The sequence below is a fragment of the Pinus tabuliformis genome, chromosome 4_2, assembly GCF_031772625.1.
Source record: "Pinus tabuliformis cultivar Carrire ecotype Pingquan chromosome 4_2, CPIR1, whole genome shotgun sequence".
NCBI lineage: Eukaryota > Viridiplantae > Streptophyta > Pinopsida > Pinales > Pinaceae > Pinus > Pinus tabuliformis.
Window position 1 is genome coordinate 620,208,517 of NC_142304.1, and position 14,600 is coordinate 620,223,116.

Below are 14,600 nucleotides of genomic sequence, written 5' to 3' on the forward strand. Positions count from 1 at the left end.
AGGGTATTAATAACATTTTAGGAAAATAATTGACTGTCGAAGATATATTTTGCAAAATTTAAGACACGTGACAGGATACATTCATGCAAAATCTTTAAAATTATTTAATGGCCAAAATGCCCTATGACAACCATTTTGCCTATCAAATTCTAACCCTCACAGTAGGTATTGTATTATGCATTTAGTTTTGTTTTTACTTTGACTAGACGTTTTAGTTTGTCTTTGACCAAACATTTCTTCCACTTATCCGTAATTTAATATTTGGAATTAGTTTTGTTATTTTTTATGATTATTTAAATTTATTTATTTGTAAGGTGATTCGTTGAGGAAATGTTATGGGTTTTTCTAATAACTTATATTTTTACTAGTTATGAATTTTTTATTTTTAGTTTTATTTAACTTTTTGTTTTTTATTTTTTATTTTTCCTTTTTATATTATTTCCATTTTGATGAATTATAGTTTTTTGTGCATATTTTCAATTTAAAAATTACTTATAAAAAATATTATATATATATATATATATAATATTAATAAAAAATAAAAGGCACACATATAATAAACATATAAATTAAAATATATATGTGTTAATATAAACAATATTAGTTAACGATATTTTATTAATTTTTGTTGATGATATTCAATAATACATTATTCTACTAACACAACCACTTTAGTAAATGTGATTGATATAAATTAAAGGCATCAATTTCCATGATTTATAGGCAAATAACTTTATAAATAAGTTCAATTATCATAATTTAATATATTTAATATTAATACTCATTTAATATATTTGTGAATATTAATATTAGTGTTAATATTAATATTATTTCTATTAAAAACTTTAATTTCATTAATAATCTTAATACTTTTATTAATAATTTTATATTAATATTAATTTTCAAAATTAATATTAATGTTTATTATTTTTAATATTATTATTAATATTATTATTTTTAATATTAATTTGATTTCATTATTAATAGTAGTTATATTTTTAGTGATATTATATAATAATGATACTTATTATAACCTTAATATTATTATAAAACTCCATGGGATCATTTATGGGCCAACACAATCTTTGCTCCACCTAACAATCTTTGATAACACGTGTGCTACTATCTATTATCCTAGAGGATAGGACTAGCCATTAAATCTCTCCAACTTTAGGTTTATTTTCATCCATCTTCCTAATTTTTTTGATACTCAGTGTACTTTACAATGCAGCTCTCATTTAATCTCAACAAAAAAATTGCGCTCTTCACATTATCCAAACCATTAAGTGATATTGATTTCAAAATTCTCCCTTTCTACTGTAGTACGTGGAGATTTCACATTTGCATTAAGCCTGCACAACTCTATAAAGGCATCATTATAAAAACATAACCCGAACGACACCAAATGCCAACGCCATGTATCATAAATATTTTTTTAATAAATTACAATGATAGTTATGTTTTACAAAAGTTTTTTAATAAATTAAAGAGAGAAGCAAATTTAAGAAATTGAAAAATCATTTCTATAAGTTTTATATTGTTTATTGGATTATATATTAAACATATATTAAACAAAGAATATTTCCTTGGCCTGCAATCTAAACCATTCATTTTATTGAAAATATAAATTTTTCAAAATCAATTTTAATATAGACAACATTTTAGGCGTAATTAGTTGTTTTATTTTTGTGATGAAATATTTCTTTTTATTATTATTTATTTTAATTAAGCTATATTTAAGCTAAACAATAGGTACTAGGTACTATATAGCCATTGTTTCATTATCATAAAAGGCTATCACTTATTTTTATTCCTAAAATTGTAATATTAAAAAAGAAACTCTAACACTTATAGTTTAAATATATTATTAATTACATATATTTGGATTGTTCATGGCCACTTATCTATTTCACACTAGCAACATATATTTTGTCCAACATTAATTTTTAATTAAGGAGCACAACTTTCCATTTTATAGAAGGAATGGAACACTAAGTGAACATCCCCACTCTTCACAGTGACAAATAATAAATTTACTAATCTTCTAATTAAAAAAAAAAAATCAAAAGTTTAGAAATATAAATATAATGTTTCTTTCCCTATGAAATTTTAGAAGTAGTTCTAACAAAAGGAATTTTACTGCACTTATATTAATAAATATTAGAGAAATTTTCAGTTCGAAAATGTGCTTCAAAATATAAATGTACAATCAAAATAAACTTTATAAAAACCAATAAGATTCAAGATGATGATGTCAACAATGGGGGATGATTCACCATTTCTGGAGTAAAAATGTAAAAGGAATAACAAAGAAAAATCAACTTGTATTTTCAAATTATCTCGTTACTATTTTACTCAAATTTTTAGTTAGGCACTCTTTGGATGAAAAATTTAATTCCTTATACTGATGTTGCATACTTTCTATGGACCCTGTAACATAAACACATTAAAAATGTCATTGCAATCATATGTTTTTTTATGTATTTATTATTTTTCTTATAGAAAGGTCTATCAAAAGCATTCAACATAGTTACTCATTGGGCAAAAAATTAAATTTTGTATCAAACAAGTTCTCCTACTCGAAATTTGAGTAAAATCATAGGAGATAAGTTGAAAATATAAATTAAAAAATAATTTTTTATTTTTACCTTAGAAAACTCAATAATATAATAATATGTTTTATTATTTTCACAATTATTTTATAATATTCGTTATGAAATCCATTTTATATTTTAATTGTTTTTAACAATATTTTTTAATGCCTTTTAACTAAATTTCATACCTTTTGAATTAAATCAAATAATTAACACGATGAAAACAACTAAACAGACGTTCGTAATCACTAACTTTACTTCAATTCAAAAGCAATTTCATTCCTTTTAAAATTTCCTAGCATATGAACTAAATCAAACTTGATTAAAACAACCAAACCTATTCTCCTGATCCCCAACTTTCCCCCCCTTTAAATTTTACTTATCAAGTTGCTTTATGGAATTTTTTGTTATGTTTATTTTTTTCCAGCTTTTTAGAAATTGATATTAGATGAATACATTTGGATGATTCTATCCCCTGTTTTCGTTGTAGAAAGGTGTCTTAAAAACTTAGAATTTACGAAATCTTCATTCTTAGTATGAAAAAATATAATGAAAACGTGTGAAAATATAATGAAAATGACCAGATTTGTTTTTTGAAACGTTGACGAAGGTGTATGTCAAAATAAATTTGGAAATTTAATTTTAACTAGCATTTGCACCAGATGTTGCAAAGGAAACGCCGTAAGGCATAAAGTGTGGAAGAATAACGACATGTGAATAGAAATTGTTGAAAACAAGGGTGGATGACAACGAGATATAGTTGCAATTATTAGCTGTGTATTCTGAATATAGTTTTTTTGTAAATAATAGTAGTGTCATGCAGAGATTATCCATTATCTATGGAGTAGTTGTTGTTTATGTGAACATGTTTTGATTTTTTTTTGAGACAAAATATTGTATAAGATATGATATTTTTCTTCAGGGATGTAATTTTTCCATATGCGACCTAGTCATGGCATTGCTTTTTGATATATGGGGGAATTGAGGATTAATCATAATTTGATCTTCAGTGATGATTTTTTAAGATTCTATAGAGAAATACTATTAGATTTTAATGGAAGAGGTTAAAAAAGCAATATGACATTGTGAACAACATCATGGTTGTCATTCCATATTTGAAAATGCATCAAAACTTGTTGGAGTCAAGAATTAAAAGTTTTATGCAATTTTGTTTATGTGCGTCCTGTATTTTTTATCATATGTTATGTTTTTCTTTATTGAATAATTGAAATATAATTGGACCAATAATTGAAATATAATTTGACTTCAATTATAAAATTTCAAACCCAATAATTAAAATATAATTAGACTTCAATTACACTCAAGAAAACACTATGTTAGGACTCAACCTACACAAATTAGCTACCTCCATTGTGTAAATTTGAATTTTACTCAAATGAGGTAGGATCAAAACTCAAATATGTAACAAAGCATCAGAAATCATAATCAACGAAATGACATGGAAAACCCAAAAAAATATAATCTAATCTATAATCACTCAGGTATGGTGGTAGGTAGCTTAATCGCTACACAACTTAATCTTCTTGAAAACTTAGTATAAAGACCTAGTAATGTGTTGTGTGAACTTTTGTGCAAATTGGCCATCAAAAATTTCATGAACATTGAAAACAAACATAGGTAAATAAAAAAATAGGTTGCAAAAGCCCTATTTCCAAAGAAATGCATCACCATATGAAATTACTTACCTGAGTTGCTCTTCATTGTAACGTGCATAAAATTGAAGATATTTGTTCCATGGTGCACACTTATAGATGACACATTGAGATTGCAATAGCAACCGACTTAGATGGAGGATACTTGAACATCTCATACTTAGCAAGGGAAAATTGGCTTAAGAAGTATGCCATATGTCTTATCTAATCAACCAAGAGGTTTTAATTTAGCGATTTTCTCAAAACAATTCATAAGAAAGTGCTATCAACAAGAAATAAGAACAAGAATCTCAAGGTTTGATCATATTAAATAGCAAACCACAAAATTAAGTGTGTGTATTGTTACCAATGTTTCTACACCACACACTTTTAGAAACATATTTATGAAATTAAATTGAATTGGCAAACCAAAAGTATATTGTAGAACATCTTACATTGTTGCTTCCTACAATTGTTCAACCATGAGGTCTCAAATTGAGATATGAATATATCATTCAACTATTATGGATGGTTCTGACCAGTGGTTATGTATCAATAATCCATTAAGAATGCAAGCATAGAGCATTAATACAAACAATTAGCGCAACCACATGCCAAACAGAAATATATTTCATAGTTTATGTAAAATTATTTGTATGAAAATAAAAAAGAAATAAATCCAAGTCACACAGGCTTAAATTTAGAAATTTATATAAAAATTTAACATAAGAGATTATAATTAATAATTTATAACAAAATTTAATATATAGATATTATAATTGTATTATATTTTTTTACATTATTCAAGAACTTACTAATAATTATAATAATATAAAATTTTCTCAAAATTACAATCATTGAATCTTATATTCTTTACATAAAATTTATAAAATTACTAACAAATACAATTCTGACAATATACTTTCATAATATATTTTTTTTTTTTTTCCATTTTTCAAGTATTCTACATATCATCTATTAATCATAATAATATCTATGTGTCTGAAAATCAAAATCACAATCTTTCAATTTCATATTTGTTCCCAAGAATTTATAATTTATAATATTATTAGTAAATAAGATTGTGGCCATGTACTATTCTTGTATGGAAGTTGGCGTATTGAAAGCAGGTAATAAGAATAAGAAAGCTACAGATTAAACTTAAATTAAACTGTGTAAACATGGTTACGATCATAAAATTAATGTTTTGAAGTCAATTTTAAAATGGTCACATTATTATCTAAGTTGAAATTGCAACAAAATGGTCAAATTATTATCGAAGTTGAAATTATATGTTCTACTTTATTTTCCATTCTCGAATGAATTCTCCAACTATTGATATTTTTCCTCAAAACTAAAGAATATATTGAGTAGTGACACCAAAATGCAGTACATATAGATAAGTAAGAGATAAATATGTATTAATATTTATTTAGGAAGAAAAGCGCTATAAAAATAATATAAAACCCTAACCATTATATATATATATATATATAGAGGTAAGCAAGAAAAAATATGCATTCTTATTTATAGGAAGAAAAATCATTTCTTTATTACTGTTAATACATTACACCTAACAAACTCTAAAACCTAATATAAAAACATAGATATATTTATATGGAAAGGAACATAAATCATTTCCCTATTGCGGTTAACAATATCCAAATAATGTTATTTAAAATTCTAAAATAATCTCCAAATAGTGTTATTTAAAATTCTATAGGCCTATGATAGAACAAGGTCACTCTCACCACTTTTTTTTATTTTAACATAGTACACAATGGTAGTTATAGTATCATGCTATTGTATATAGATGCCATGTTTTTTCAAGCACATAACATGTAGGATTAAAAAACAATTAGCTAATCATTTGCAATGAATATGAGAATAACAAAAGATAGGAAAAATATTGAATTAACATTGTCTACAATGGTGAGTACATAAAGAAGGTATTGGAAAGATTTAAAACATAGGATGCAATGCTAGTTAGTACATGTTTGGAAAGCTATTTCAGATTGAATAAGGAGATGTGTCCAAGACATAAGAGGAGATACACTCCATGTCCAAATTTCTACACATTTACATGTTGATCTATAAGGTGTGCACAAGGTAAGATATTTCACATGAGTTGAACAATCCATGTAAAGAGCATTAGTAGACAATAAAGTGGATTCTCATGTATTTGAGAGATATGAATACTTGACTTTATCTTTTTGAGTTTCAAATATTTTTTTGTATATGAGTATTTAGACATGGTATGCAATATATAGTATCGTAAGATAAGGATGTGGTTTTACTAGAAATTACAAAAGGAAATAAATAAATTTCTGCAGGAGTTAGGAAATAAGAAATAAAATGGTAGGTTGTATAGTGACAATGAGAGTTCAATTCATCTTGTAAGTAAATGAGCCTTCCATTATAAAAAAAAAAATGAAAAAGATACATACTACCTAGAATATTGTAGACATGTTAACAAAGGGAGTAACTTCGGGGCAATTGTTGCCATGCCCTCCAACCATGATGGCCAAGATGAAAAAATTTCTAGGTCCAAATTTGAAGCATAGTATATTAGGTGCACTGTCTATGGAATTGCTTTTATTAGTGTTCAATAGGATAAGATATTTTTGGTTGTGAAACTTGATTATCCTACCTTTTTCTCAAACTTAAAGAGTAAAGGATAACTATCTCAAGTCAATTAAAAAGAAATCTTAAGTTAAATCTATTTGTGTAAACAATTAGTGTTGTTAAATTAAATGTATTTTTTATTAAATAAGTGGTATTTATAAAACTTCATGTAATTAAACCTTTAAAAAACATATTTCATTATGAAAGAGTCATTAGAAAAACAAAAAACATAATGATTAATATGGATTGGAAGCCACTCACGAGAAATCATGCTATTGCAAAAGTGATTAATGACTTCATAATCTTTACAAATCGAAATGATAAAAAGCACATACGAAGACCGGGTAGCATAACAAAAATGTGAGCTTCACTAATATGTAAGCTCTAGTCATTCCATTCAAATTGCACTGATTATACGAGAAAAGTGTGACTCGGCCTAACTCGTTCAGAAACATAAATAAACATGATTCAAATTAAAATAATTAAAAATATTTTTTTAAGAAGTATAAGATATTTAGACCATTAATTCCACCATAAGAGTTCAAATTCCATTGTTAGTTTCGAAATTTACCTTGAAAAAATATAAAGTTTATGATCCAAAAGCTGTATGATTGGAATTCTATATGATCGGAATCGTATACTACTATCATAATGGAACATATTGATTGTCACAATTACATGGAGATAGACCAGGCATACTTGCAAATTATATTATATGAAGTCTCAGCTACCCTGAATAATTACATTTCAATAATAACATTAATATTTTAAGGATGAATCTTTGTGAAACCTAGTGTTTTTTTCCCTTCCAGCTTTACCAGGATGCTCTATTTCAAAGGATTCCTCTCGTCAAAGCAAATTTCGAGTCAAAGCAAAAGGCAATTTAGCAAAAGTCAAAAACGTTTGAATCCCACGATAACTCCACCTTACCACTCAGTGATAGCACTTACCGTCTTATTGCTCAGTGCCATTCCTTACCACTGCTTGGGAGTTTCATTCGTTCGATTGGCTCTCCATTTGAGACTAAGAATGAGATACATATGGTGGGAAGACGAGGCTAGGGAGGGGACTTTAACATTTCCAAATAAAATTCATACGCCAATCAAAAGAAAAAGTGGAAACAGTTCCAACAGTATTAACTTTGCTAAGGATAATCAAAAGGCAATAGAGACATAATTTACCTTGCAAAAATATAAAGTTTATGATCCAAACGCTGTATGATTGGATTTCTATATGATCGGAATGCATTGCATTGACATAAGAAAACTTCTGCATGGACTGTTGCAGACCCTAAAGGAGGGAAATTCAAGCATATGAAATCCACACCATGGGAATGGCGGATATACTTCATGAATTTCTTCATAGAGGAACTGGTTGTGTGACCTAACAACATTACAACAACAACATTGCCATATTACTTTTCATCTTCAAACTTGCTTGTACATGTGGTCAATCCAAACTATAGGAAGTAATTGGTTTGGAGTATTCAAATTTGTTGCCTTAAGTACATAATCTCTTCCCAAATGTTATTTTCAAATGGGATTTTTTTAAAGAACTCTAGTATCATTAAAAAATTATTTGATGATACGACTTCTTCAGTTCATTTCATGAAAATTTCTTTTCTGTAGCTATTCCCTTACCCTTTTCATGTCTGGGCAATGCTTATGGTCACATGCGTAAGACCGTAGACCATTAATTCCACCATAAGAGTTCAAATTCCATTGTTAGTTTCGGAATTTACCTTGGAAAAATATAATGCTTATGATCCAAACGCTGTATGATTGGAATTCTATACGATCAGAATCGTATACTACTATCATAATGGAACATATTGATCGTCACAATTAGATGGATCACATCCTTGAATGAAAAGCCTTTGAAGATGAAGGCACTCCAATGCCCACTGCTCCATGCAAGGGCAGTAACAAAAAGAGAGTAGTGTCCTCCCATATATTGCAGTTTCAATATACGAAGGTCATCAAGATGTTTACTGCCAGGAAAAATGCACTGCTGATCTACTGGAATCCACTGAATGAGCTCCAAGTAATCAACAAACCACATATTAACCTTGTGAGTCCATCAGTGTCGGATGTTTTGGGCACTGTATTCAACAAGAGGAGAGGAAACAGTTCCAACAGTATTAACTTTGCTAAGGATAATCAAAAGGCAATAGAGACATAATTTACCTTGCAAAAATATAAAGTTTATGATCCAAACGCTGTATGATTGGATTTCTATATGATCGGAATGCATTGCATTGACATAAGAAAACCTCTGCATGGACTGTTGCAGACCCTAAAGGAGGGAAATTCAAGCATATGAAATCCACACCATGGGAATGGCGGATATACTTCATGAATTTCTTCATAGAGGAACTGGTTGTGTGACCTGACAACATTACAACAACAACATTGCCATATTACTTTTCATCTTCAAACTTGCTTGTACATGTGGTCAGTCCAAACTATAGGAAGTAATTGGTTTGGAGTATTCAAATTTGTTGCCTTAAGTACAGAATCTCTTCCTAAATGTTATTTTCAAATGGGATTTTTTTAAAGAACTCTAGTATCATTAAAAAATTATTTGATGATACGACTTCTTCAGTTCATTTCATGAAAATTTCTTTTCTGTAGCTATTCCCTTACCCTTTTCATGTCTGGGCAATGCTTATGGTCACATGCTTAAAACCGTAGACCATTAATTCCACCATAAGAGTTCAAATTCCATTGTTAGTTTCGGAATTTACCTTGGAAAAATATAATGTTTATGATCCAAACGCTGTATGATTGGAATTCTATACGATCGGAATCGTATACTACTATCATAATGGAACATATTGATCGTCACAATTAGATGGATCACATCCTTGAATGAAAAGCCTTTGAAGATGAAGGCACTCCAATGCCCACTGCTCCATGCAAGGGCAGTAACAAAAAGAGAGTAGTGTCCTCCCATATATTGCAGTTTCAATATACGAAGGTCATCAAGATGTTTACTGCCAAGAAAAATGCACTGCTGATCTACTGGAATCCACTGAATGAGCTCCAAGTAATCAACAGACCACATATTAACCTTGTGAGTCCATCAGTGTCGGATGTTTTGGGCACTGTATTCAACAAGAGGAGAGGATATGTGAGCTGTGCCATCTACAAATGGTAAGGAAAATTTCATCTTCGGGGAACCATCTAGCATGAGATCTAGGGCAGATATTTTTGCCCATTTTGCAAGTGAAGAGCATCCATTTCCACTTTCATCTAATATCCTAATCACTGGCGTCTGGTTGTTTACACATATCATACACGATGAGGTGAGAGTCGAGACCAGGTATAACTTCTCCCTCTAGGGCCAGTGAAGTCATTCCCATGAGGTTTTAGGAGAACCTATTCTCGTCATGGACCAAATTGGTATTCTAATCTATGCTAACCCTATATCATGAGGCTCTTTCCTTCAGACTCAAGTATTGGGAGTCTCTACTTATAGCTCCCATGCTCCTCCCAAGTCACCTGTCCAAGGCCTCTCAACCCTGGGTTCTCTCCAAACAACATCTTCAAATAATGCATTAGTACCTACTTAGGTACCAACATGTGGCAACAAATACTTATTCCTCCTTGCTCTCTACCTCCTCATCTCACATCTAATACTTACACTTTATTTTCTTTCTTTCCTTGATGTATTACTTTTATTTCATGTATTTCTTTTATTACACTAGGATGTTCCTAAAACTTAGTATCATTGTTTTACTTCCTAATCCCATTGAACTATCTTTCTGATCATATGCTAGACAATAAAATTATCTTATCTCATCTTAAAGAGAGTTCTAGATTGATGGTAAACACTACTAAGGAAATATTGATCCTTACTATACACAATTGATCACCCATTGACCTATCTTTTTGGTCAATTTTTGGACATTTGTAAAATTCTCTTATCTTAAAGAGAGCTCTAGATGATAAAAGTTACTGAAGAAATGTTGACCCTTAGGATACACAATTGACCTCAATAAGAAATAATAATTTATTTAAAAAATCCTAACATGACGAACTTGAAGGTAATTTCTGTCACAAAAATCATCCCATTTTAAGTACTATTGCAGGCATGACTGAATAGCAAAACCCTAATATGGATATCAATCACTGCAATAGTAACATACCTCAGTTTTCCTACATAAGCATTGGTTCCTTGGGACAGATCATCAGCGTCAAGAGAGATTGTGTATTCAGTACTAGTTGGATGCCTGAACCTCCTTGGAGCCAATAGAAATTTCCCATTTTCCATGAACGCTGCAAATCAAGTTGTGGATGAGCTTGATAATGAGATCAGTAAAAAATATAAAGAGGTAGAGGAAAAGATAAAATAACATGAAACATATAACAAATAAGATTGCAAAAGCTACAGAAAAACATGGCATGCAAATTGAATGGAAAATGAACAATACAACTCTACTCAATTAGCATAATTAGAGGACTATAAAACTAGATGATATTGCTCAGAGAATTTCTTAAACATGGCCAAAAATGAGACATGTGGGAGCAATTTAAGATTTAGTCTGCAAATTAGAAGGGTTACAGTGTTCAAAAAGGTGTCTACTGATTCTGATTTTGAAAATTACACATTTTGCTTTCAGTGGTCAAACATCTTTCATTTATGTCATCAATCCTCTTCCTTCGATGGAGGTTGATTTCAACAGAATGTTCACATGAATTGAATCTACCTTGCCTTTCCAAGACTCCACTAAGTTTCTGAGTAAATTATAAATTACAATAGGTCACATACATAAAACTGAAGCAACAATTTCTTATTAAAATAAGTAAATTGTATCGAACATGAAAAACTAATTCCAAAAATTAAATTAACACAATTTTCAATGCATGAGACATTCTTGTATCATATCAAGTCAATTATTGCATCTTACCAATAATCATTAGAAGTATAGTTGTCTTAAATTAAAGGGGCTTTTTAATCTAATTGCCCTCTTGGCTTCAAATATTTACTTCAAAGAAAATGGCAACCCCTCTCAGAATCCAGTAGTCATGGCAATGAAAAAGTAACAAACAAATTTAAAAGACAGAAGGCATGCTCTGTTTGAGACAGACCACTTCCAAATAACTTGCCTTGCATCACCAGGGCCAACCTACTCCGCTCAGGGAAGGTCCTGATCAACCCTTTCATTAGGTGGGTTTGGATAATCTTACCTTCATTACTAAGGGAGAAGGATAGGTTATAACCTTTATCTGGGACATTTACAGCAAAAATATTCAAGTACTTCTATATCAAGCAGTCACGGATCAGGACTGGAATCTACCTCATGTATACATTTGATCAAGATCATCCAGTTGGTTAATCCGATTTTCACCTTTACTCTCTTTTCATTATGAAGAGGGTTCCCGGTAAAGAAATCCAACAGGGAATCTTGAATGGAAAGCTCAACTTCCCCGGTCTTGAGTTAAAAGACAGCCACAATTCCTGCCCCAAGAGTATTCCAAGGATGCCTTGTGGATTTGATTTTGATTTTGAGATGGCAAAGTTCAGGGCTGAAATGTAATTCCATGCTTATTAGGCACCCAGATTGTCACCATGGCTTGAGAGGTCTGTGCCGGTTCCTTAAGAAAAACCAGGGAAATAGTCTATTCAACTTACAACACCAGTTTGCAAATACTAAACAATATACAGATTGCACACACAAACACAGCTACACTATCCTGCAAATGAAATATCAAGGTACACAGTCATCATTCTTCCCTCGACCTCTCGCTGACACAACTATATTTCAATGCCCTTAAACATGAGCAATACGCCACAGACTAACACCCAAATGGAAAATACGAGTTGATATTTCTTTGTAGACCATGTCTGTTGTGAGTTCCACAAATTTAGGAGTTACAAACAAAATAGGGTTCATTACATATATGTCACGATTCAGAAAAAATCTTACAACACTTACAAATCTTGAAGGCCCAACGTTCATAACTTCTTTAAAGTCATCCCGAGTAATGTTCCCCTTCATCTGGATATTAGAGCAACCAAACAAACGGTCAACTGAAAGGCATAGGCAACCAATGTATGCATATATATATATGGGCAACCAATCTAATGAACCAATTACAGAAAGTTCTGAAAAGGTAAACTCATTCTGTAATCTCTAAATTGAATGAAAATAAGATAATAGGCATCTTTCTCTGAAAAAAAAAAGATAATAGGCATCTAATCCAATGATTCAGTTGCAGGGCCATAGATGCAATCACCAGATTGAATGAAAATAAGATAATGGATATCCAATCCGATGATGAAATTGCATACCCATAGATGTACTGACCAGCTTGAATCAAAATAAGAAAATCAGCATCTAGTCCAATGATTCAGTCACAGATTCACAGATGCAATCACCAGATTGAATCGAGATAAGGTCGTGGCCATCTTATCCAATGATTCAATCGCAGACGGTACACCCACAGATTCAATCACTAGCTGGATTCAACATAAGACAATAAACATCTACTATAATGTTTCTATTATTGGGCCGCAGATCGCCAGTTTGAATCAAGATAAGATGATGGCCATCCACTCCAAAGAATCAAAGCCAGACCCATGAATACAATCACCACTCGACTGGAAAATAAATGTGCATTTAGTCCAAGGATTCAATTACAGACACCCGAATGCAGTGACCAGTAGAATCAAAGTACGACAATGGGCATCTAGTCCAATGATTGATTACAGACCCATAAATGCAATAAGCAACTTGAATTAAAATAAGATAACAAGCAACAGTCCCGAGATTCAATTACAAACTACCAAAACTCACTCTGTGAACCTCTTCACGCTCTTAGAAACCTACCTCTACGGTATTATATTCCTTCTCGCGTTCACTCAAAGTGGCTCTGGCAACCATGGTTTCAAACTCTTTTCCAATTTTGGAAAGATCGGGAGCTGAAGAATTTCCATGGCTGCTGCAGCTTCCTCCACCGCTGCTGCTGCTACTGCTGCCCCCACAGCAGCCACCTCCACTGCTCGCTGCAAGGACCACCATTTTCAAACCCCGATGCCTCCCTGATATTCTTCCCTTTGCAAAGTTTGTGTAGTTTGGTAGCCATGGATGTGGCCCTTTACTCGTGTTGGAGGATAAAAATGCAATAGGAAGAGTGCAAACAGAAGCCATGACCATTCCTACACTGAGGAAAGATGTATGGGACGGACCGTGAAAACTAGTTTACTAAAAATTCGGAGCAGTGAGATCGCTCACAAGAAGAAAGACACGAAACCAAGAAGAAAGACACGTTTCATCACTGCGAAGACACGTTTCTGAGAGTTTACTGCGAAGAGTCTCATGGCCTGTCATTTCATGGCCGATTGCCAGATCCTCCCTCTCGGGTGGAAAAAATAATATTTTTGTATGAAAAATAGATTAAATCAACGGCAGAAAACACCCCAATCGTCTAACACATAAAATCAATGGCTCAGAATCGCACACTTCACATTTTAGGGATGTCTTTCTCAGAGGGAACGCCTTACGGCGTAATCACATTTTAGGGATGTCTTTCTCAGAGGGAACGCCTTACGGCGTAAATATATATTTAAATTGAAAAATTAATCTACATATTAAAAATATAATTTGTGTGATTATTGTTACATTACATCATATTTACAAAATAAGATGTATGTATTTTTATATTTTTTTTTTTGAGAAGAAAAAAGCGATATATGTTATATTGAGAAAATATAATGATCAGAA

General features: G+C 31.0%; 1 protein-coding gene across 2 annotated transcripts; it reads right to left on the bottom strand.

Moving 5' to 3' along the window:
• Window positions 1-10,993: 10,993 nt before the first annotated feature.
• On the bottom strand, window positions 10,994-14,231 carry LOC149170844 (uncharacterized). Of its 2 annotated transcripts, none has more exons than XM_089424011.1 (3): window positions 13,707-14,231; window positions 12,813-12,875; window positions 10,994-11,151 (listed from the first exon to the last, which is right to left on the bottom strand). In XM_089424011.1, exons 1-3 carry the CDS (start codon window positions 14,031-14,033, stop codon window positions 11,032-11,034), a joined length of 510 nt encoding a protein of 169 aa, XP_089280137.1. In that variant the 5' UTR covers window positions 14,034-14,231; the 3' UTR covers window positions 10,994-11,031. The 2 variants fall into 2 exon arrangements, with proteins under 2 accessions (XP_089280137.1, XP_089280138.1); XM_089424012.1 differs by lacking the exon at window positions 10,994-11,151 and adding an exon at window positions 11,891-12,471.
• Window positions 14,232-14,600: the final 369 nt, after the last annotated feature.

Coding starts and splice junctions, on each gene's coding strand:
- LOC149170844 (XM_089424011.1), bottom strand. CDS start 14,033: ATGGTCATGGCTTCTGTTTGCACTCTTCCTATTGCATTTTTATCCTCC. Junction 12,876..13,706: donor AGGAATATAATACCGTAGAG/GTAGGTTTCTAA, acceptor TCTAATATCCAG/ATGAAGGGGAACATTACTCG. Junction 11,152..12,812: donor ACGTTGGGCCTTCAAGATTT/GTAAGTGTTGTA, acceptor CTTGATTTGCAG/CGTTCATGGAAAATGGGAAA.